The sequence below is a fragment of the Gymnoscopelus braueri genome, assembly GCF_963280865.1.
Source record: "Gymnoscopelus braueri genome assembly, chromosome: 7".
Lineage (NCBI taxonomy): Eukaryota > Metazoa > Chordata > Actinopteri > Myctophiformes > Myctophidae > Gymnoscopelus > Gymnoscopelus braueri.
This window is the reverse complement of record NC_137608.1, coordinates 31,656,444-31,677,255: the sequence shown is the minus strand read 5'-3', so window position 1 is coordinate 31,677,255 and position 20,812 is coordinate 31,656,444. Positions and strand designations below refer to the sequence as shown.

The 20,812-nt window shown below is 41.1% G+C and overlaps 1 protein-coding gene across 4 annotated transcripts in view; it reads left to right on the top strand.

The window, feature by feature from the left end:
• The window catches only part of acacb (acetyl-CoA carboxylase beta), a 36,750-nt gene that overhangs the window by 8,484 nt on the left and 7,454 nt on the right, over positions 1-20,812 (top strand). For 3 of the 4 annotated variants that reach the window (XM_080433835.1, XM_080433838.1, XM_080433837.1), the window contains 34 exons: positions 172-304; positions 444-582; positions 753-862; positions 2,322-2,403; positions 2,489-2,587; positions 2,949-3,058; positions 3,191-3,301; positions 4,624-4,833; positions 4,942-5,112; positions 5,254-5,415; positions 5,535-5,698; positions 6,443-6,593; positions 7,001-7,104; positions 7,201-7,282; positions 7,384-7,529; positions 7,649-7,799; positions 7,889-8,023; positions 8,329-8,475; positions 8,574-8,762; positions 10,286-10,386; positions 10,512-10,600; positions 11,568-11,692; positions 11,787-11,900; positions 15,936-16,049; positions 16,146-16,235; positions 16,365-16,483; positions 17,098-17,121; positions 17,754-17,897; positions 18,117-18,213; positions 18,461-18,568; positions 18,732-18,788; positions 19,911-19,952; positions 20,105-20,320; positions 20,564-20,719. In XM_080433835.1, coding sequence (XP_080289961.1) covers positions 172-304; positions 444-582; positions 753-862; positions 2,322-2,403; positions 2,489-2,587; positions 2,949-3,058; positions 3,191-3,301; positions 4,624-4,833; positions 4,942-5,112; positions 5,254-5,415; positions 5,535-5,698; positions 6,443-6,593; positions 7,001-7,104; positions 7,201-7,282; positions 7,384-7,529; positions 7,649-7,799; positions 7,889-8,023; positions 8,329-8,475; positions 8,574-8,762; positions 10,286-10,386; positions 10,512-10,600; positions 11,568-11,692; positions 11,787-11,900; positions 15,936-16,049; positions 16,146-16,235; positions 16,365-16,483; positions 17,098-17,121; positions 17,754-17,897; positions 18,117-18,213; positions 18,461-18,568; positions 18,732-18,788; positions 19,911-19,952; positions 20,105-20,320; positions 20,564-20,719 — 4,192 coding nt within the window. The remainder of the gene's footprint in view (positions 1-171; positions 305-443; positions 583-752; positions 863-2,321; positions 2,404-2,488; positions 2,588-2,948; positions 3,059-3,190; positions 3,302-4,623; positions 4,834-4,941; positions 5,113-5,253; positions 5,416-5,534; positions 5,699-6,442; positions 6,594-7,000; positions 7,105-7,200; positions 7,283-7,383; positions 7,530-7,648; positions 7,800-7,888; positions 8,024-8,328; positions 8,476-8,573; positions 8,763-10,285; positions 10,387-10,511; positions 10,601-11,567; positions 11,693-11,786; positions 11,901-15,935; positions 16,050-16,145; positions 16,236-16,364; positions 16,484-17,097; positions 17,122-17,753; positions 17,898-18,116; positions 18,214-18,460; positions 18,569-18,731; positions 18,789-19,910; positions 19,953-20,104; positions 20,321-20,563; positions 20,720-20,812) is intronic. The other variant, XM_080433836.1, reaches the window with a different exon arrangement.

Below are 20,812 nucleotides of genomic sequence, written 5' to 3'. Positions count from 1 at the left end.
GTATCTATTTGTTTTTATATAAGTGCATTTTATTTATTATTGAATCTTTGTTCCTTTTTAAACTTCTGTAACTCAATACCATTCCTGAGTTTTTTTAAAGTGAATTAAAGGTTAATGATGATGATGATGATGATGACCACCTGGTGAACAAACTTTAATTTCCTACTATAGGCCTAGCATGTCTGGCCTGCATCTGGTGAAGAAAGGACGAGAACATAGAAAAATGGATCTCCAGAGAGACTTCACTGTGGCGTCACCTGCCGAGTTTGTTACCCGCTTTGGAGGCAACCGTGTCATTGACAAAGTAAGAGACTTGGATGTCATATTGTCATACTGTAGATACTGTTGGGTAGCAAGAGCATTACAGCAGTAAATGATACCCTACCTTATAAACCTTGTCTTTCTCAGCCAAATCCAATGCTTTATTTTTTTCTCTATTATAGGTACTAATAGCTAACAATGGTATTGCAGCAGTCAAATGTATGCGTTCCATTCGTCGCTGGTCCTATGAAATGTTTCGCAATGAGAGGACAATCCGTTTCGTGGTCATGGTCACCCCTGAAGACTTGAAAGCCAATGCAGGTCACTTAATCATTTTTATATAATTATTTGTATGTGGGTCAGGGTGAGAGGGAGGGAGGGTGTTTGAGTCAACTCAGCTGTATTTATTTATGCTAACCTTTGACCTCTTGTAGACCTGCACCTGTACCTAGCATAACAAATGCTGTGTGCGTTTCTTTTTTGCCCTATAGAATACATCAAAATGGCAGACCATTATGTGCCTGTTCCAGGTGGGCCCAACAATAACAACTATGCCAATGTAGAACTAATAGTGGACATTGCCAAGAGAATCCCAGTACAGGTAGGTACTCTTTAGCCTGGTAAACCCTCCCTCCGGAAATCTCAATTCCATTTCATTTCAGGAGTGAGTCTGGCCTGATCCGCCTGTCTGCAATATTGGCTGTGCTGGAGTTGGGCGGGAGTAATACCGTTGACTGACAACCCCTTCAGCCAATGATAATTTTTCCCCTTCAGCCAATCAGCAGTTTTGACTTTCATTTTTTCTTTGTTTTGTAAAAGGGTAGGCGTAATAAGCTATGCTTCAGCCTATACCTTTTTGGTCAGAAATGTGGGTATCTTTTCTTGTTAACATTTATTTTATTTTATTACCTACTGTAATGTTACCACAAATTGACTGACTGAAATAAACTAAACTAAACTAAACCAGTCTTAATGTGACGCGACGGGACTTTTGAGACAGCCATACCCAAAATGGGTTGCCTTTTTCGGGTACAATGGTGTCACTGCCCGCCCCTACCGGTTCTCTAATATTTTTTTTTTAAATAGGCTTTGTCATGATTAATTGACCACATATATGAAGTTAAACAACTAAATTCTATCCAAACGATATCTTAGAAGTAAATTCCGTGCCTCAAAATAGAAGTTAGAGAGCTTTTTGAAGTAAAAAAATAGCGGAGAATTGGCCGCACAAGAAAAAGATGGCTGCCGTTCGTGTTTTGGGCTCACTCGAACTCGCCACCTGATTGGCCAACGTAAGCTGTCAATCACAGAACAATGAGCGACGACGCTGATAGGCCCGGCCGTTTGGCATACAGAGCCAATATTGCAGAAAGGCGGATCATGCCAGACTCACTCCTGAAATGAAATGGAATTGAGATTTCCGGAGGGAGGGTTTACCAGGCTAGGTACTCTTCATCATGTTTCTACTCCCGTTAAGCATAACTTATACTTAAAGGACAACTTCACCCATTTTCAACCTATCTTCAATTAACTGGTCCGCACTAATGTTCATTATAAGATGGTACCATTTTTGTCTACATGGTCTGTGTCTCAGAGGTGGGCTGTGGACAGTTCAGAACCTTGCCTAGTACCAATGACATGATCTCAAGGCAAGTTTGGGATTTTTAAAAACTTTTTATTGATACCAGAAAAATGGCTTCTATGTCAGAATGCTAACTTTCCAGGAAGAGAGAGGATGTACTTTCTAGTAGCTTGGTATCCTCATCGATGATGTCATTGGTACTGGTAGGCAGGTGAACTGTCCTTAGTCCATCATTGACATGCCGAGTGAGTAGACAGAAATTGTGCCATCTTATAATAATAATGGGCCATCTAATGGCATTAGTATTAGTAAGAACCAATTGAAGATGAGGTTGAAAATGGGGGAAGTGTTTCTTTAACTCATTGACTGCCATGGACGAGTTAACTCGTTGAAGTCTTTGTCCGATTGGTGCCTTGTGGAAACCTGCTTTACTTGACCCTGTCCTGTCCTGTCAATAACTGTTTATTGCTTCTGACAGGCCGTCTGGGCTGGATGGGGTCATGCCTCGGAAAACCCCAAACTGCCTGAGCTGTTGAGCAAGGCGGAAATATCATTCATTGGTATGTTCCACTCTCAAACGGCACTATATTCATTTTTTTATTCGTTCTTTTGGTTTGTTTATACCTGTTGTCAAATCATTTTCAGGGCCGTCCAGTAAGGCCATGTGGGCTCTGGGTGATAAGGTGGCTTCCTCCATCGTGGCCCAGAGTGCTGGCATTCCCACATTGCCGTGGACTGGATCAGGTGACGCACTATTCTGCACATTATCTCAGTTGCGTCATACTACCTAAAGCCATACTTAATTATACATTGAAGTCGCGTGCCGAAAATAGCCGATCTACAAGCTCACAACACGCCGCGGATGCAACGTATCGTTAGCATTTAGATCTGCTATTTTCACAGCGTGATGGTATCGTACGAAGGAGCATTAATTAGGCATTACACAGATTGCACCAATGATGTATGTAAACTTGCTGTGTGTTATATTATGAAATTATACGGTTCATATCAGTGCTTCTGTAGGTGTCCAAAATAAGGTTTTGCAGTAATATATTGCATATGTCAGCATTTTCATCTTCTCACCTTGCATTTGTTTGTGCTCCAGGTCTGAGGTTGGACTGGGCAGAAGAAGATCGAACACACGGCAATGTAATCAGTGTTCCTCCAGAGGTCTACGCTCAAGGCTGTGTGTGTGACGTAGATGAGGGTTTGGCGGTAAGGATTATAAGCAAAGTCACCATAAAGATGAGGCTTGAGCCATTCCTACAATCTATATATCCTATATTACTTATGGGATACATCATCTGTCTTTTTGAAGTTTGCATCTCATGTGCTTTTTCCATGCAGGGAGCTGAAAGAATTGGTTATCCAGTTGTGATCAAGGCCTCTGAGGGTGGAGGTGGGAAGGGTATTCGGAAGGTGGAGTGTGCCGATGAGTTTCCCAACTTATTTAGACAGGTTTGTCTAAAGATTTCACCTTACATCTTTTTTTATACTTTGTTTTTATTCTTTTTTCTTTTTTAGAACAGGTAGGTCATGTTGGGCATCACATTACAATTAGATGAGTACATTTCAGTTATATTTTTACACTCTTATGTCGCGGGCTATTCAGTCCAGAGGGGAGAAATCCTAAGCTAAGGTAACTTCAGTTCTTTTGTAGATCTCAGTCTGATTGTCTTTGATGTTAAAGTCCATGATTTTTTGCCAGTCGCTATTCCAATGATACATTCTCGAGTTTTGGAGCAGGTTTCCAAATATTGCCGAAAGGAATTATGTAGGAAAGAAAATATATAAGCATACATGCATAGAAAATAAAAAAGAACAAGAAGTAAAAAAGTACAGGCAGAAAAGTATGTAACATAAAATAAATAAAGTAATAGTAATAATTCAAGCAGTGTACCTCCACACATAGCACAGATTCACGTACTTGTACATATATACAGATATATAACCCCCCACATCCTCAATGGTATTTCACACAATCATTTTCATATGTAATATCCATTTTAACCAGTATTTACAAAATTTGTCCATACAGAGTCTTACAGAATATGTTAGTTTCTCCATTTCGTATATGTTCTGCACAATGGCTATCCACTCCCCCTTTGTTGGTGAATTTTTGTCCAGCCATTTCCTGGTTATAGCCTTTTTGCCGGCTACCAGTAGTATTTTAAGAAGGTATTTATCTGCGGTGCTAAATTTGGTTGGTATGTTACTCAGGTAAATATTGGTAAAAGTACATTCAAGTTCAGAACCCATTATCGCGTTGATTTCTGATACGATCTCTAGCCAGTAGTTTTGGGTTATTGGACAGTCCCAGAATATATGGAAGTGGTCAGCCATTGTCTTATTGCAGTTTCTCCAGCAGTTCCCTGACTCTGGTGTACCTTTTTGTAAGTATTTTCTCCTTGGAGTAATAAAGAACCTAATCATGTTCTTCCATGAGAACTCTCTCCAAAGGCCAGAACTAGTGGTAGTGGTTGTTGTATTACATATATTCAGCCATTCGTCCTCTGTCAGGGTTATGCCTGCTTCTTCTTCCCATTTAAGTTTAACATAGAGGGTGGAGTGGTTCCTAGTGGTCTGTAGACTCGAATAGATTCTTGATACCAGTTTTTTGGTGATATTGCCTTTGTAGGCATCAATGAAAATATTGATGAGTCACCTTACATCTTTTAATGCTGCATCTCAATTAAGTATGTTGTATTTGTTTGTATTTTTGTGATAATGGACCTGAATCTATAGCGTCTCTCTCTGTTTGGCTTACATTTTGGTTGCAGGTTCAGGCTGAGGTGCCCGGCTCGCCCATCTTCATCATGCAGCTGGCCCAGCATGCCCGCCACCTGGAGGTCCAGATCTTGGCTGACCAGTATGGCAATGCTATCTCCCTGTTTGGACGAGACTGCTCTATCCAGAGACGGCACCAGAAGATCATTGAAGAGGCTCCCGCCACCATAGCAGCTTCCTCAACATTTGAGCAGATGGAACAGGTGAGCTACTTTATATTATGTGCAACCTCAATAAACTTGTGTAATCGTTTAGATGTTCCAAGACCATCTTCATATTTTTACAAGTTTGTTGCCCCCTCTATGTTCTAGTATGCAGTTCGACTGGCAAAGATGGTAGGGTATGTGAGTGCAGGAACCGTAGAGTACCTCTTCTCGGAAGATGGAAGTTTCCACTTCCTGGAGTTGAACCCACGCCTGCAGGTTGAACATCCCTGTACAGAGATGATCGCAGATGTTAACTTGCCTGCTGCCCAGTTACAGGTAACTTCTCCTACTGGGCACGATAATGACACCATAGGAATGAAAATATGTCATGATGCCATGAATCACTCTCCTGCAATTGACAGTGCACATAGAGCTGCACACCTGCCTCATTTTAATTCACTGTTTCATCTCTGCTAGATTGCGATGGGCATTCCCCTCTACAGGATTAAGGACATCCGCTTGCTTTATGGAGAGGCCCCATGGGGCGACGGCACCATAAACTTTGAAGCTCCAGAATGCGTGCCATGCCCAAGAGGGCATGTCATAGCTGCTCGCATCACCAGCGAGAACCCTGATGAGGTGGGACCCACAGTTTTTGCATCCAATACCTGACATTAGGTTATTCATTTTTATAATATTTTTTTAAATAGCTCAGACCACTGATCTTAGTGATCTGTTCTTGTGGTCGTCACTTACAGGGGTTCAAGCCCAGCTCAGGTACTGTCCAGGAGCTGAACTTTCGGAGCAGTAAAAATGTTTGGGGTTACTTCAGTGTTGGGGCCACAGGTGGCCTGCATGAGTTTGCAGACTCCCAGTTTGGACATTGCTTCTCTTGGGGGGAGAACCGTGAGGAAGCCATTTCGTGAGTCTCTTTATTGTTTCATGTAATGTCTATTTTGAGCAAATAGGACATAAGGCAATACCTGACCAGGATGAAATAACTGGTTATATACAGGTATAATGAATACAACTAAATGACACCAACTCAATAGCCAATAACATGATAAAACTCTGAGACCATATTATAGAGCCAGACCGATATATCGATATATATATTTGACGTTTTTGACAACATACTGTAGATGTCGGAAATTATGCAGCCAACATGTCCCAATTATTTTACCTTTAAACATTTTGCTTAATTTGTAGATCTAATTTGAGAAAATGTGAGTGAAAATTTGTACTTGTTTGTTCGTTGTAGAATTAAAGTGAAATGTTCTTTTCATATATCGAAGTTTGCTTATAAAGTTAAATGTTCTCAAATAGAAACTTTAATCAAAAGTGTTTCATATTGATTTCAAGATTTTGCAGATTTTAAGATGTATTTTATTTTATTTTTTACAAATCAGTTTACAAATCAGTCAGTCAAAACATCAGTAATGGCTGGTCTAGGTCTAGGACTCTCCACAATCGGGATTGGCCTCGGACCCAAAAATCTAGCATCGGTCAGGCTCTAGCCCATAATAATAGCCAATGATGTAATAGCATATTCGATGGCTGGTTCTTGCTTTGAGTGGTTAATCATTTTTTTTGCCTCAATGTCATGACATCCACACATCAAGTATGAGAACTCCAAAATGTGTGTTTGTTGTATGTGATTTTTCAGGAACATGGTGGTTGCCATGAAAGAGCTATCCATCAGAGGAGACTTCAGGACCACAGTTGAATACCTCATAAAGTTGCTGGAGACGGAGAGCTTTAGAAACAACGACATTGACACTGGTTGGCTGGATCATCTCATTGCAGAGAAAGTGCAGGTAAGTTACTGAAAAGACAAAAGCTCCACGTTTTTTATCTAAAGGGATAAAGTATCACTTAACTCATTCCCTGCCTAGAACGTAAAAAACGTAATTATTTCCAATTACCAATTCTGCCAAGAACGTAAAAAACATAATTTAATTAAAATAAAATAAAAAAATGTTTTTGTTAACTTAAAACTAAAAAAATCTGTATCTCGGCTCCTGAGTACTTTTTTTTTTCAATGAAAAATCTCTGGCAGTGGGCAAACGCGGACAGAAATAATTCAGGCAGTGAATGAGTTAATGGCCAGACCAATACAACTAGTCGCAACAAGTAGTTGCATTGGTGTTGCATTGGCCTAAGTTTATGTTTTATTAGTCTCTTGGTTTTATGTGATGTCATGAGCCAACTGCTCTTTCTGTAGGCTGAGAGGCCAGATACCATGCTGGGCATCGTCTGCGGGGCATTGCACGTCGCTGATGCCAATTTTAGAAAGAGCATGTCTGACTTCCTGCACTCACTGGAAAGGTCAGGAACATGCCGTCTCCCTTTCATGCTTTATGTGCTTCAATTGTTACAGTAGATCTTTTCTAAAAAGCTGTATCTGATTTTGTACCTCTGCAGAGGCCAGGTGCTGCCTGCGGACAGTCTGCTCAACTCTGTAAATGTGGACCTGATATATGAGGGGGTCAAATACTGCCTCAAGGTACCTGAGACTTCCAACTCGTCCACTCTGTTCTGTTCAACTCCCCCATTACTTTATTTTTTTAAGCAATAACCTCTCGACTGTGTCCGTGGTCCTGTTAGGTTGCTCGTCAGTCCCCGACAACCTATGTCCTCATCATGAATGGTTCAGACATAGAGATCGATGTCCACAGGCTGAGTGACGGTGGCCTCCTGCTCTGCTATGACGGCAGCAGCCACACCACCTACATGAAGGAAGAAGTGGACAGGTGAGGCTGTACTAAAATCTGGATGGGACCCAGTGTCACTTTTGAAAACATGGTGGAAGAAGCAGTGAAGTTTGTGTTTCTATGAAGTGTATGCACACTGATCCACTCTGATCCTGCAGCTACCGCATCACTGTCGGCAACAAGACGTGTGTGTTTGAGAAGGAGAAGGATCCCACAAAGCTGAGGTCACCCTCTGCTGGTAAACTGCTGCAGTATATGGTTGAGGAGGGAGGCCACGTCTCAGCGGGAAACGTCTACGCAGAGATTGAGGTGAATGATAAACGATTTGATAAAAAAATCTTTAGCCATGTTTCTGTGTGCATATGCTTTAATAGACCTGCTCTGTTTTGTTGCTTTAGGTGATGAAGATGGTGATGACTCTAACGGTGCATGAGCCTGGTTGTATACACTTTGTAAAGAGACCCGGGGCGGTACTGGAGCCTGGCTGTGTGGTGGCCAGTATGGAACTGGATGATCATAGAAGTATCCATCTGGCAAGTTTACCCCCACATCACCAGCTGTAGTGTGTACTGTACATGAATGATATTAATCAGGGATTCATAGCCACCAGCTAAAAACTGGTGTGGTGTATGTCAATAATGCAAGCCATTTTTACAGGTTAAAAGCCTGTGTTTGGTTGGTTTTCCCAATATAATATTAAAAACTATATTCATTGCTAGATAAATCCACTGGCTGGTCTTGTTTGATTTTGAAAAGGCTAGTTTAATGCCATATGTTATCCATGGCTTGTACTGAATTCTCTTTTTCATAATTTTCCCTCTGTGTTCTGCTGTCATAGGTGGAGCTTAATAATGCGCCACTGCCAGCCCAGCCGCCAATGCCCATCATGGGGCAGAAGCTTCATCAGGTGTTCCATGGTGTGCTAGAGAACTTGGTTAAAGTCATGGATGGTTACTGCCTCGCTGAGCCCTACTTTAGTAACAAGGTAAGTAAGCCTCTTTCTGCTGTAGATGTTTTAATGTGGTCTGTGTTTTCTTTGTCAGTTACATGAGGAAGTTATGGTCTGTATGTTTTTCTGTGCAGCTGAAGCAGTGGGTGAATACCCTGATGACAACGCTACGGGACCCTTCCCTCCCACTGTTGGAACTCCAGGAGATCATGACCAGCGTGGCAGGTCGCATCCCCCCAGCTGTGGAGAAGGCCATCCGTAAAGTCATGGCACAGTATGCTAGCAACATCACCTCTGTCCTCTGCCAATTCCCCAGCCAAAGGGTGAGGGTTCCATATTGAAGAAATACTGGCCCTCATTTATCAACGCGGTGCAGCCCAAATAATGGGCGTATGGCGAGATCACCGCACCTTTCGGCATTTATCAATATATCCTGACGTGGGCTTCATCCTACCGTACGCCGAGATCTCACGTCTGGTCGAGACCAGTTGTTGACGTTGGCTGCGCCCGTTTATTCCATTCTAGACCTGCGGAGAAGCATTGTCTGACTGTCTGACAGGCATCTGGACACATAATCCACTCCTAAATGTATATCTACACTAATAAATAATCCCTGTGAAAATATAACATTTTATAAAGTAATTTAAACAAACTGCTTTAACAGTCATTCAGTTGCATTGGCTATTTTAAAATAGCAGATCTGCAAGCTCAAAAACGGGTCGCATCGCGACGCGTTGTGAGCTTGTAGATCTGCTATTTTCAAAATATACAGCGCTTCTGCGAGCGCATTTGCGGGACTCCCGACGATCTTTTCATGGACAGTGAGGTGTACAAACGTACAGTAGCTTGTCCTATGTTATGGAGTTATGTCATAGAGAGTTTTGAAGACTACAACCTGGCTGGGTTAAGGATATAAACCCGACACTCCAATCTCTTATTAACGTGGCGGCACGGTGACGAATCACTGCCGCCCGAGTCTCACGGGGAATATCCTACATGACTGCTTGTGCACTGCTCGGTATGGGTTAAATAAATTAATATACAAACGTATTCCATTCATGGCGATGTGATTGGTATCATAATATGTCATTCATGTAGGCTACAAGCCTACGTGACAAAGATTGTACCGCTACGGTACGGATTACATGAAAAACACAGCTGGGCGGGCGTGTGTGTGTGTGTGTGTGTGTGTGTGTGTGTGTGTGTGTGTGAGAGAGAGAGAGAGAGAGGGGGGCGTGTGCGTGTGCGTGTGTGGCGAGGCGAGGCGATCGGGGGAAACTCTTTCTTATTGGCTTTTGATGTCTGTGGTCGTATTCTGGTTCTTCTTCATGTCGTAAAATCGGGGCGTTTTGAGAATATTTAAGGGCGTGTTATTTAAATGACGCTCGTTTTCAGACGTGAGATTTATCAAAGCTCCGACCTGATGTACGCCAGGATTGGCTGTGTAGGATTCGTTGATAAATGTGACTTCGACGTTGGTGTACGGCCGAATATATGGAAAAATATAAGCCGGTTTATACGCTCCGTTGATAAATGAGGGCCAGTGTCTTTGGTAGAGTATGATTTCTAAGGAGACCCGATACCGCAATGTTGATTTCCCTCTCTATCTCACAATGCAATCCAGTCCAAATGTAAACAACCACTTTTGCCAGTATAAAAACCATCGCATGGGGTGCATATTGCACTGTGATATTTTCCACTAATTCATGAATGACTGCATTCTTATGCACCAGGTCCATTATAGAACATTTGACTGAATTTTATCTGCATGAATGTCAGTGTCTTTCTGCATCACAACTCACTGTATCATTGTTTTGATTGATTTTTATCTCATGCTTTGCTTCAGATTGCCAATATTTTGGACAGCCATGCAGCCACCCTGCAGAGGAAGGCTGACCGAGAGGTGTTCTTCATGAATACTCAGAGCATTGTACAGCTGGTGCAGAGGTTAGTTTTTGGTTGAGTACATTTTTTCTTTCTTTTTGGACAACTGAATTGCCCAGCAGTAATTCACGCTGATGGCATGGTTTATTGCATCAATTAAAAGGCTGTGTCTAATGGCTTTGTCCCAGGTACCGCAGTGGAATCCGAGGCTATATGAAGTCTGTGGTGATGGACTTGCTGAAGCACTACTTACAAGTGGAAACGCAGTTTCAGCAAGGTTAATATTTAATACTGTTTGAACTCCAATTGAATTAAATGAAGATATCAGTAATACTTGCTATGCATCCCATGTCTATAATGTAAATAGTTACAGTATAAGCACTCAAAAATACTCATAACAATAATCATAACACATTATAAAGTATTTTACAATGACAAGATGAGGTCAATTATAAATGCATTGAATCAGCATAAATCACTGTATGATTACAGTTCTAAGCACTTCATAATTACACCTACAGGAATGTAATTACTTAAAATACTCAATGACCACTTTTAGTGACTTATAATCACACTATAATGCATTATAACATATATTATATTATAACATGTAATTATATATTATATTATACAATTATTATACTGTATTACAACTATGATCATTATAATACACTATGATTCTGTACAGTAAGTGTCCAGTAATTATGAAGTATTATACTACTTGACCTTATACTGTAAGTCATTTTAACTCTCAGTGCCAATGAAATAGAAAAATATGTTCATACTGTGCCAGCAATTTTTTAAAAGTAAAACAAAATAATAATAATAAGTTAAACAAGAAGTGAATGGAGCAGCAATCTTTTTTATTAAAAAGAAAACTCGGGAAAACTCGTTCTTGGCACTGAGGGCATTCAGAAAAAACTCTCGATAAATAGTTTTTGGCACTGAGAGAGTGAAAATGCAGTTATGATTATGGTTATGAAGCATTATTTTATAACTATAATTATACTGTGTTATAAGCAGATTATAATGCATTATAAGTATGTTTATAATGCATTATAGATATGGTTTACATGTATGTATGTATGTATGTATGTATGTATGTATGTATGTATGTATGTATGTATGTATGTATGTATGTATGTATGTATGTATGTATGTATGTATGTATGTATACATATCCAAGATGCTGCATTTTCCTAAGCTTAAAAGTGTTGTGTTGTTTTTTCCTTCCACTCAAACAGCTCACTACGACAAGTGTGTCATCAACCTGAGAGAGCAGTACAAACCTGACATGGCGCATGTGCTCGAGTGTATTTTCTCTCACGCTCAAGTCTCCAAGAAAAACATCCTGGTCACAATGCTTATAGTAAGTGTTCAGTCAACATCCATGCTCACATGCTGTACATAGTTGAATAACTTTTGTATTTGTATAGTGTCTTGACATGTCTTGACATATTTAGGATCGACTTTGTGGAAGAGATCCTACCCTAGCAGACGAGTTGATGGCCATACTAAATGAACTCACACAGCTCAGCAAGGTGGAGAACTCCAGGGTAGCCTTGCGGGCAAGACAGGTAAGGCAATGAGCATGGTTTGGTCTCAGTCAGATATTTGAATCCTGTCCCTATGTTTAGGTATATTAAAGAACCATACCAGGGGTTTGGCATGTTTAGCCCTATTTATATGCGTTTATTTTTGGACGGCAAGCGCAAGCGGCCGTCCTAGTGAACAGATATCAGGCATCTGACCAAAAGGGGGAGTTAACCTCCGAAGCTATTTAAAGAGAGGCGGGGCGTCGGTGAAAAAGGGGATGCTCTCTTTGTGGGAAAAAGGGGGCGGGTTTGCTAAAAAAGGTCCGGAACGCGTCATCATTGCTTGTTTGCCACCGATTGGTTGCTGCAACTTGGATTCATGCAGGGAGACGCCCCCTCTTTGCTCCGAAATTTTTTGAACAGCCGCCATTGTTGTCACAGGCACTGTGGAGAAGTAGACAGACTATGGAGGCATCAGAATTTTTTATTAAATTATAGAATGCACCAAAACATTAATAAGTCTTGAATCTATTTAAGCCACAATAAAGTCCCGATTTGATTTTTTATATGTTTTGGACATATTTAGCATAGTTTCAGGTGATTTTCTGTGATCCTGTGTTCATTTAAGAGCATTGAAATGTCACCTTAAAATTCATTTTCATCAATTACAGAATGTACCTAAAACATTTAAGTGTCCAATAAATATAAAGGTAATTTAGATAAAGGTCCGACTTTATTTTTGATATTTTTTTGGGGTTTATTTAGCATAGTTTTAGATGATATTCTGTGCACATTTTCTTCATTTAAGCACCACTGAGCTCCCCATGCCGTCTCACTCTCCCTCTCTCTGTACAGCGTAGCCTAACAGTCAGTGTTGGGACGTAACGCGTTACAAGTAACGCGTTACTGTAACGCCGTAATTCTTTTCAGTAACTAGTACTAACGCATTCTTTTTTTAATTCAGTAACTCAGTTACCGTTACTACATGGTGCGTTACTTCGTTATTTTTTATATAGTATTTATATATACAGCGAGGCGAACAGTGACTGAGAATTGTACTTAAGTAGAGTACTTGAGTAAATGTACTTATTTACTTTACACCAGTCTGAGACCCGCTGTGATCGGCTTTGCAAGCTCTCTCTCTCGCTCGCTCGCTCGCTCGCTCTTTCTTTCTCTCTCTCTTAACAGCGTGTGTGTGTTTCTGGGACTAGTAGTAGGAATACCACGATAACGCAATGGTGATTATGAACCACGTACCCAAACCCGTTAAAGGCTGCTTTTCCCAAGCTGAAATCTGCACTTAAACTGCATGGCTGCAACGTCAAGAAAGTTACATGACTCACTCGCCCAGGTGGTGTCAATAATAGGCTACTAATCACCGTAATCGTAACAAAATTCAGAATCACAGCGCTGCCTGTTTCGGATTCCGCACGTTAAAGTATATTAATTCATTTGTTTGTTAATTTATTAACTGCGTCTGCTACTGCAGTCCCTGCGGTACATGAAAACTCCCGTTACAGTCAAGGATCACCTTCAACCTGGTGTTTGCACTTTCTCCATTTACGGTCCGTACATCTCTATAAACGTTCAGATTTCAAATATAAAGTGCTTACCCCATGGCCACGGATGTTACAATTATGCACGGGACTCTCAAAAGTACCCGTATATTCTGTATTGTTCAATGAAAAGCATTTTAATCCGATCAGTGGCCATTTTTTCATAATGTATTGGAGTGCAATACACCTACTGTACCAACCAATAGGGTCACTCAGTTGAAAGCATATGGAGAAAATGGCCACCGATCAGATTAAAATGCTTTTTATTGAACAATACGGATAATACAGGTACTTTTGAGAGCCCGTATATACATGTAACCTCCGTCGCCATGGGATAAGCACTTTATATTTGAAATATGAACGTTTATGTAGATGTACGGGCCATAAATGGAGAAAGTGCAAACACCAGGTTGAAGTTCATCCATGACGGTTGTGACAGGCGACCGTCGTGTATCCATGGCTATTACTCCCTCTAACATTTCCCATGTTTTTAGTTTATTGAAATAATGTCATGCATATTTGTCCAGTGCATAGCCTACTGCAGGCCTTGTTGACTAGATTTAGAAGAGATTTTTAAGCTCTTGCTCCTGAAATGATCGATTATTTTTAAGGGGAAACGCCATCATTTAACATGCAAGTCAATGGGTGAGAAGCAGAGATTGCCAGGCGCAAATGGTAGTGTAGGTAATTAATGTATTTGTGCAAGATGACCCTGCTACTGTATATAAAATGTGTATATTACTCGTTCATCATGGTTCATGTTCAAATAGCTCAATCCAAAATATAATGCTGTAGGCCTAAGTGTTAGGCTGTATTTACGCACCTGCTTAATTGTAATTAATGCTTAAACATAATTATGACCGGTATTTTTTATCAGATGTCTGATAAATTTGATTCATTCCGGACATTGGGACCAGCAGGTTACAATCCTATAGCGCGACCCCTGGTATAGACCACATTGCTTAGCAGAGTTCAGTGATGCAAATGCATGTCAAGTTGATCAACAGATTGTATTATTCTCCAATGCAATATGAAATCAAGGGCAATAATGGGAGCCCTTTTTTTTTTTAAGTAACTTAAAAGTTACTTTTCACAGTAACGCATTACTTTTTGGTGTAAGTAACTAGTAAAGTAACTGAGTTACTTTTAAATGAAGTAACTAGTAATGGTAACTAGTTACAACGGTGTCTAACCGAGTTATACTTCTCCAGTACAACGGTGTCTAACCGAGAGTTATACTTCTCCAGTACAACGGTGTCTAACCGAGAGTTATACTTCTCCAGTACAACGGTGTCTAACCGAGAGTTATACTTCTCCAGTACAACGGTGTCTAACCGAGAGTTATACTTCTCCAGTACAACGGTGTCTAACCCACGACGCAGGCCTATGAGCATCTCTGCTCAGTGCGGCTGCAGAGTTCATGTGCAACATCTTGCATGCGTGGCTGTGGCTTTACAGTTTTCCTTCGCCGTGTCTCTAGGTCACCCCCAGGGACCCCCAAGGGTCTCCAGGGACCCCTAAGGGGGGGGGGAACCGCGGACCTCCTTTTTTTTTCCCCATCCCATGATTTTGTACCCCCAAACGCTATTTTCTTTTTGGGGGGGGGGGGGGGGGGGCCTGCGCCGTCCACCGCCGTCCACCATGACATCTATGTCATTCTTTCTTGTTTTTAAATTTTAGCCCACGATTTTGTAACCCATTTTTCACCCAGTGCCAATTGCCTAAGCATGTAATCCTGGGCGCTACTCTCCCTCTGCCAGCCTGGGGAGAGCCCCGAACTGAGCTCATGCTTCCTTCACTGCATGAGGAGTGAGCAGGCCGCTTCTTATCACCTGACAGGGGGGAATTTCCCCGGTAGGACGTAGCGTGTGGAATGACCACGTTATTCCATCCAGTTCCATTCCCCTCCATCAGGCGCCCCGGCTAACCAAGGGGAGGCAGTATAGAGTATAGAGACCAGGATTACTGCATGTTTTTTGTGAGGGTACCTACCCTAGGGGACACGGGGAGAACATGCAAACTCCACACAGAAAGGCCCTTTCGTCAACCTAGGGTATGGGCACTGATGACGTGGAGGAGAGAACACGTGCACAGCGTCCCGGGCGGGAATCCAACCCAGGACCTTCTAGCTGTGAGGCGACAGCGCTACCGACTGCGCCACCGTGCACCCTTTTTTTGCGTTATAGTTGACAAACTAGACATTACTGCTGACCATTTTCCTGAGCATGTTTGATTCAAGTCATTGGATTCCATTCATTTCAGTATGTTATTAAAATCAACAGTGAACTTTATCGTGCCCAAAGGTGTGGATTAATTTGAAAATGTCCCTGGAGAAACGTCCATGACTAATAACAAAGAAAAAATAATTATCTAAAAATGAAGCATTAACAGGAAAATTTTACAATATATTGCCAAAGCTGTGATTAGACATGACATGTATTGACACTGGTATGGTACGTGTATAACTACTAGTAACATACTGAGTGAGTTTTAATATCACTCTAATGTTTGGGTTCCACAGGTGTTGATTGCCTCTCATTTGCCATCCTATGAGTTAAGACACAACCAAGTGGAGTCTATCTTCTTGTCCGCGATTGACATGTACGGACACCAGTTTTGCCCAGAGAACCTGAAGGTTAGTTTGTGGACGGTTTATATGTTTATTCTTTATACGTTTTTGATTGTTGAGGATCAATGAAATGAAGTTGGTTTTAATTTAAATTTCTTACAGAAACTCATCCTCTCTGAGACTTCCATTTTTGATGTTCTTCCCAATTTCTTCTACCACTCTAATCGGGTTGTGTGCATGGCTGCCTTGGAGGTAAGCATTGTCAATGAAATGTCAATCCTGGCGCCGCTACTGAACCTCCTTGCTTCTTTACATGATAATACATTCAGATGATGCTGTTCAGCGTATCTATTGATTCATATCTATCTGTCCTCTCTGCAGGTATATGTGCGCAGAGGGTACATTGCTTATGAGTTAAACAGCCTCCAGCATCACCAGTTGCGGGATGGGACATGTGCTGTAGACTTCCAGTTTATGTTGCCTTCATCCCACCCCAACAGGTACCAACAAGAAAACAACACAACATATACACAATACACCATTTCAATTTGAAAGCTTTTTGTTTGTTTGTTTTTGTTTTTGTTTTATTTGACATTATTTTAGGATTATTCACTGTTATTCACTATTGCTTTGTGATTCCTATTTCAGTCAAAGAAAGGCCATTGACTACATGGGCAATTTCAGCTAATGGATTCTAATGATAAATACTGAGTGATAAAACACTCGGTCTCTTCAGCATCAGAGGCATATCATTTCTTTATTTAGAGCAAAGCCATGTGCTTCCAATGATCCACTAAACCAAATCATAATACAGATTTTATATATTTATAAAGCCTGGTTTTGACTTTAACTAAGAGTTTCCCCTCAACCCTCACCTCGTTTTAATGACTGTAACCTGATCATTCATAACACATATAATCATTAGAGGTTGCACAGGCATAGAGCAGTCTTTTAATCAGGGCCGTAACTGCTTAGAGCTAACTTTGAATGCAGAATGTTTTTTGATCATGTTTTTTTCCCCAATTAGACATTAACCTGAATGTGCAAGGCATTCTAATGCGTAGAGGTTGAGGCCAAGGTTGTTAATATTCACCTGTCAATCATCTTATTTCAGAGGGAGCAGCCCTACTCTGAACAGGTAGAGTACAGCTCCTCCCAGCCAGCCAAGCCTCCTGACCTGTCTGTGTATGCCTCGCAGCAATGCATGTTTAATGCACAGTGTTACCTCTTCCTCCCTTCCTATGAAACCATAAACATTCGCTAAAGGACTCCTCTAACAAGTTCTTACTAATTTGCCTTTTTAAAATGTATTTATAAACATATTTACAAAATTGTACGGTGATGGGTAGCTTTTGAGAGGGGTATGTCTTATTCATGGTATGTTCCTCTTAAAACCTATGATTTATGTCAATTTGGGGAGCCTGTATTTTCCAAGTTCAAATTTGGATTAATAATTTGCCCATCGAACTCAATCAAACAGAATACAACAATTTCTTACAATCTGTAACAACAGTTCTTTGTCATATGAGATGATTCAATTAAAACATAGATTAAATATACCTATTCCTTTTATGTTAACTGGATACGAGCTCATTGGTAATATCAACTTGCTTTGCAAATAGGTCAAGCAGACATAGTGTAGAATGCTTTCACTGCTCTCTGATGGCTGTAGAGTGTTCCGTGCTGAAGCACACCTGTCCTGCCTGCAGTTATCATTTGCTGTTGGGAACCTCCTATCGCTGACTTAGGTGGCCTGTTCCCCCATGCCAGGGTTGCTGTCCCACTAAGTACCTCGGGTCAGTTTGAAATGCGGCGTCAGGGCAGTGATCTGTTCCTGGATGGGGCTCACCTGTCTCCACCGTGCCAGCGCATGGGCGCCATGGTGGCCTTCAAGTGCTTTGATGACTTCAAAAAGTAAAACGGCTATAATTACCTCTACTTTGTTTATTTATATACAGTATATTGACATCTATGAATCTATTTCACTGCACATATTGTACATGTGACAAAGCATGTTACAAAAAAAATCTTTGAATATTGAATAAATAGCTACATGCAGTATGTAGATATACAATGTATACTGTATCTACACACAATGTACAGTATTTGTTGATGTATTCTTGTGTTTTACAGGAACTTTGATGAGATAATCGCAAGCTTTGCAGATGATCTGGAGAGTCCGCTGTTTTCAGACGCCAGCTCCGGCCTGTATGAGGAGGAGAACTTCAGGGTGAGGAGTTAAACACTGCTTAGTTTGATCTGTTCAATTGTTCTTATTGAACTTTTAATGTATGCTATTTAATGACCTCCTCCATAAAGGAAAGGATTCCAAATAAGCCTGTTGGCTTCTTCCTTTCCTTTCCAAAATAACTTGTTTTCTTTTGATATGTTGTTGTATTGTTTCTATTTTATATTCCAATTTGCTAATAAATAAAATAAAATAAACTTTTCACATAATGATCTTATGTACTCTTCAGAACACGAGGGAAAACCCGATCCACATCATTAATGTGTCCATAAAGTCTACAGACGAAGAGGATGATGGTGCTCTGGTCACAGCGCTGACAGCCTATGCTCAGTCGAAGGTCAGGATATGATCTACATATTTTATACTTTGTCGTACAACGATGTCGCACGCTGAAAATAGCTGGCCTAAAGCTCACATTTCACATCGCGATGTGTTGTTGGCTTGTAGATCAAGTCAATTTTGTTTTGATGATTGATATCAAAATGCATTTCCTCTTGCAGAAATCAATCCTCTTTGAGTATGGCATCAGGAGGATCACATTTTTGTTTGCACAGAAGGTAAGGCTTTATTGATTTTCTTTCTTCTTATCGACTTATAAAATGATGTTCTGTAATACACATTGTGGAATGTGCTGATTACGCATTACATGGACCCAGAGCGGTCCACACAGCGGTCATATTTGAGTAGGGTTGGTACACTTTGATTATACAAGTACATTAGAATATGAAAGGCAAATTTCGGCCGGCTGCATTCATTACAGAGTCAGTCGCCTTTTTGCGAGAGGTATAACATCATGTTATAATTTATTTCCTCTCACACAGGCGCAGAACTGTGCCATCCACTGATTGTTGGATGTAGTCTGTACAGTGTTTTTGCAGCAACATTTAAACATAAGACGTCACCTGGCGTCACTCGATCTGATCTGCTGATGTAGTCAGGAGATGTCAGGACAAGACAGCTTGGTCTGTAGAAGCCTTAAGTCTCCGTCTGTGTGGCACGGCCCTGGGTCTAGCTGCAAAATAAAGAACAGAGAAAGAGGGCTTATCACAAGTGTTTACTGGTGCACTGGAGACAAAACATTCTGCTGCCACACTGATCCAATTTTCATCCTTAAGTGTTCCTGCGGCTCATATACTGACTGTTTGAGCAGGGCTAAATTAATTATAATGCTCATGCCAAAAATAATAATACTCCTCACTTTAGCAATACAACATGCCATTGCTTGCCAATTGATAGGCCTACTGTATATGTTTTACCTTGTTGCTACTAACTATAATGCCTTACGTATGGGCTGGCACAAACTGATATTAGATTTTTACGCCATGGTAAGTAAGCCTTGCCGAGCCCTGAGGCCCATCTATCTCCTGTTTCCTTTGCGTGAGGCAGCTCGATGTACAAGTACCCCCCCATGTCGCTAGTATGTCACAGGGACATACCCCAATCCAACCCTTGATGCTGAGTGCCAAGCAGGGAGGCATTGGGTCCCAATATTAGTAATTAATTTCATAATATATGAACGGCCTGAAACGACGAGCCACACCATCCCATGTATATTCCCGAGATCCACATGATTCGATTTGTTGTTTCACTCTATTGACACACGTTAAATATACCTTTGCTATTTATTGCATATTTATAGTTGATTTGTTCTAACCCTGTATTTACTGTGATTGCGACAGAGAGAATTTCCCAAGTTCTTCACCTTCAGAGCCAGAGATGGGGTGAGATAACAGAATAAGAGTATCACCATGATGGTAGAATTATAATTTTGTCAAAACTGCATAAATACTATATATAAGGCGAGCATGGGTACATGTTTGTTCAGAAGTGGCTCATGATTCTAACCCATGATGCTGCCTGTACATTTCCTCAGTTCCAGGAGGACTGTATCTATAGAAACCTCGAACCAGCCTTGGCCTTTCAGCTGGAGCTTAACCGCATGAGGAACTTTGACCTGACAGCTGTTCCCTGTGCCAACCACAAGATGCACCTGTATCGCGGTGCTGCTCGTGTAGCGGTGGGTGCTGAAGTTACAGACTACCGCTTCTTCATCCGAGCGATCATTCGTCACTCAGACCTCATAACAAAGGTATGAGGGCCTCGTGAGATATGACCACCATAGTCAAAAACTAGATGTGTTTTTTTTGTTGTGTTTTCGATGCAGGGCTCCAACAATAGCATGTATTGGTCAGTCCATTTGGGTGCAAGAAGCAATGCGGCCTCTAGAGGTCACTAGTGGGACTTTTAGACTCTTAAGTTTGTCTTTTCATTGGACAATGGAAGGTTGATTGATGTATCTTTTGTTAAAAAAAACTCTTTATTTCACAACCAGGAAGCCTCCTTTGAGTACCTGCAAAATGAGGGAGAACGTCTTCTGCTGGAGGCCATGGATGAACTGGAAGTTGCCCGCAGTAACAACACTTTCCGCACAGACTGCAACCACATCTTCCTCAACTTTGTCCCTACTGTCATTATGGACCCTTCCAAGGTCAATGTGCTAAACACTACAACAGTAGGACCAAGCTTACTTATTGCCTGAGTTATACTTATTTGAGCGTGGGTGTTGCACACTGAAAATAGC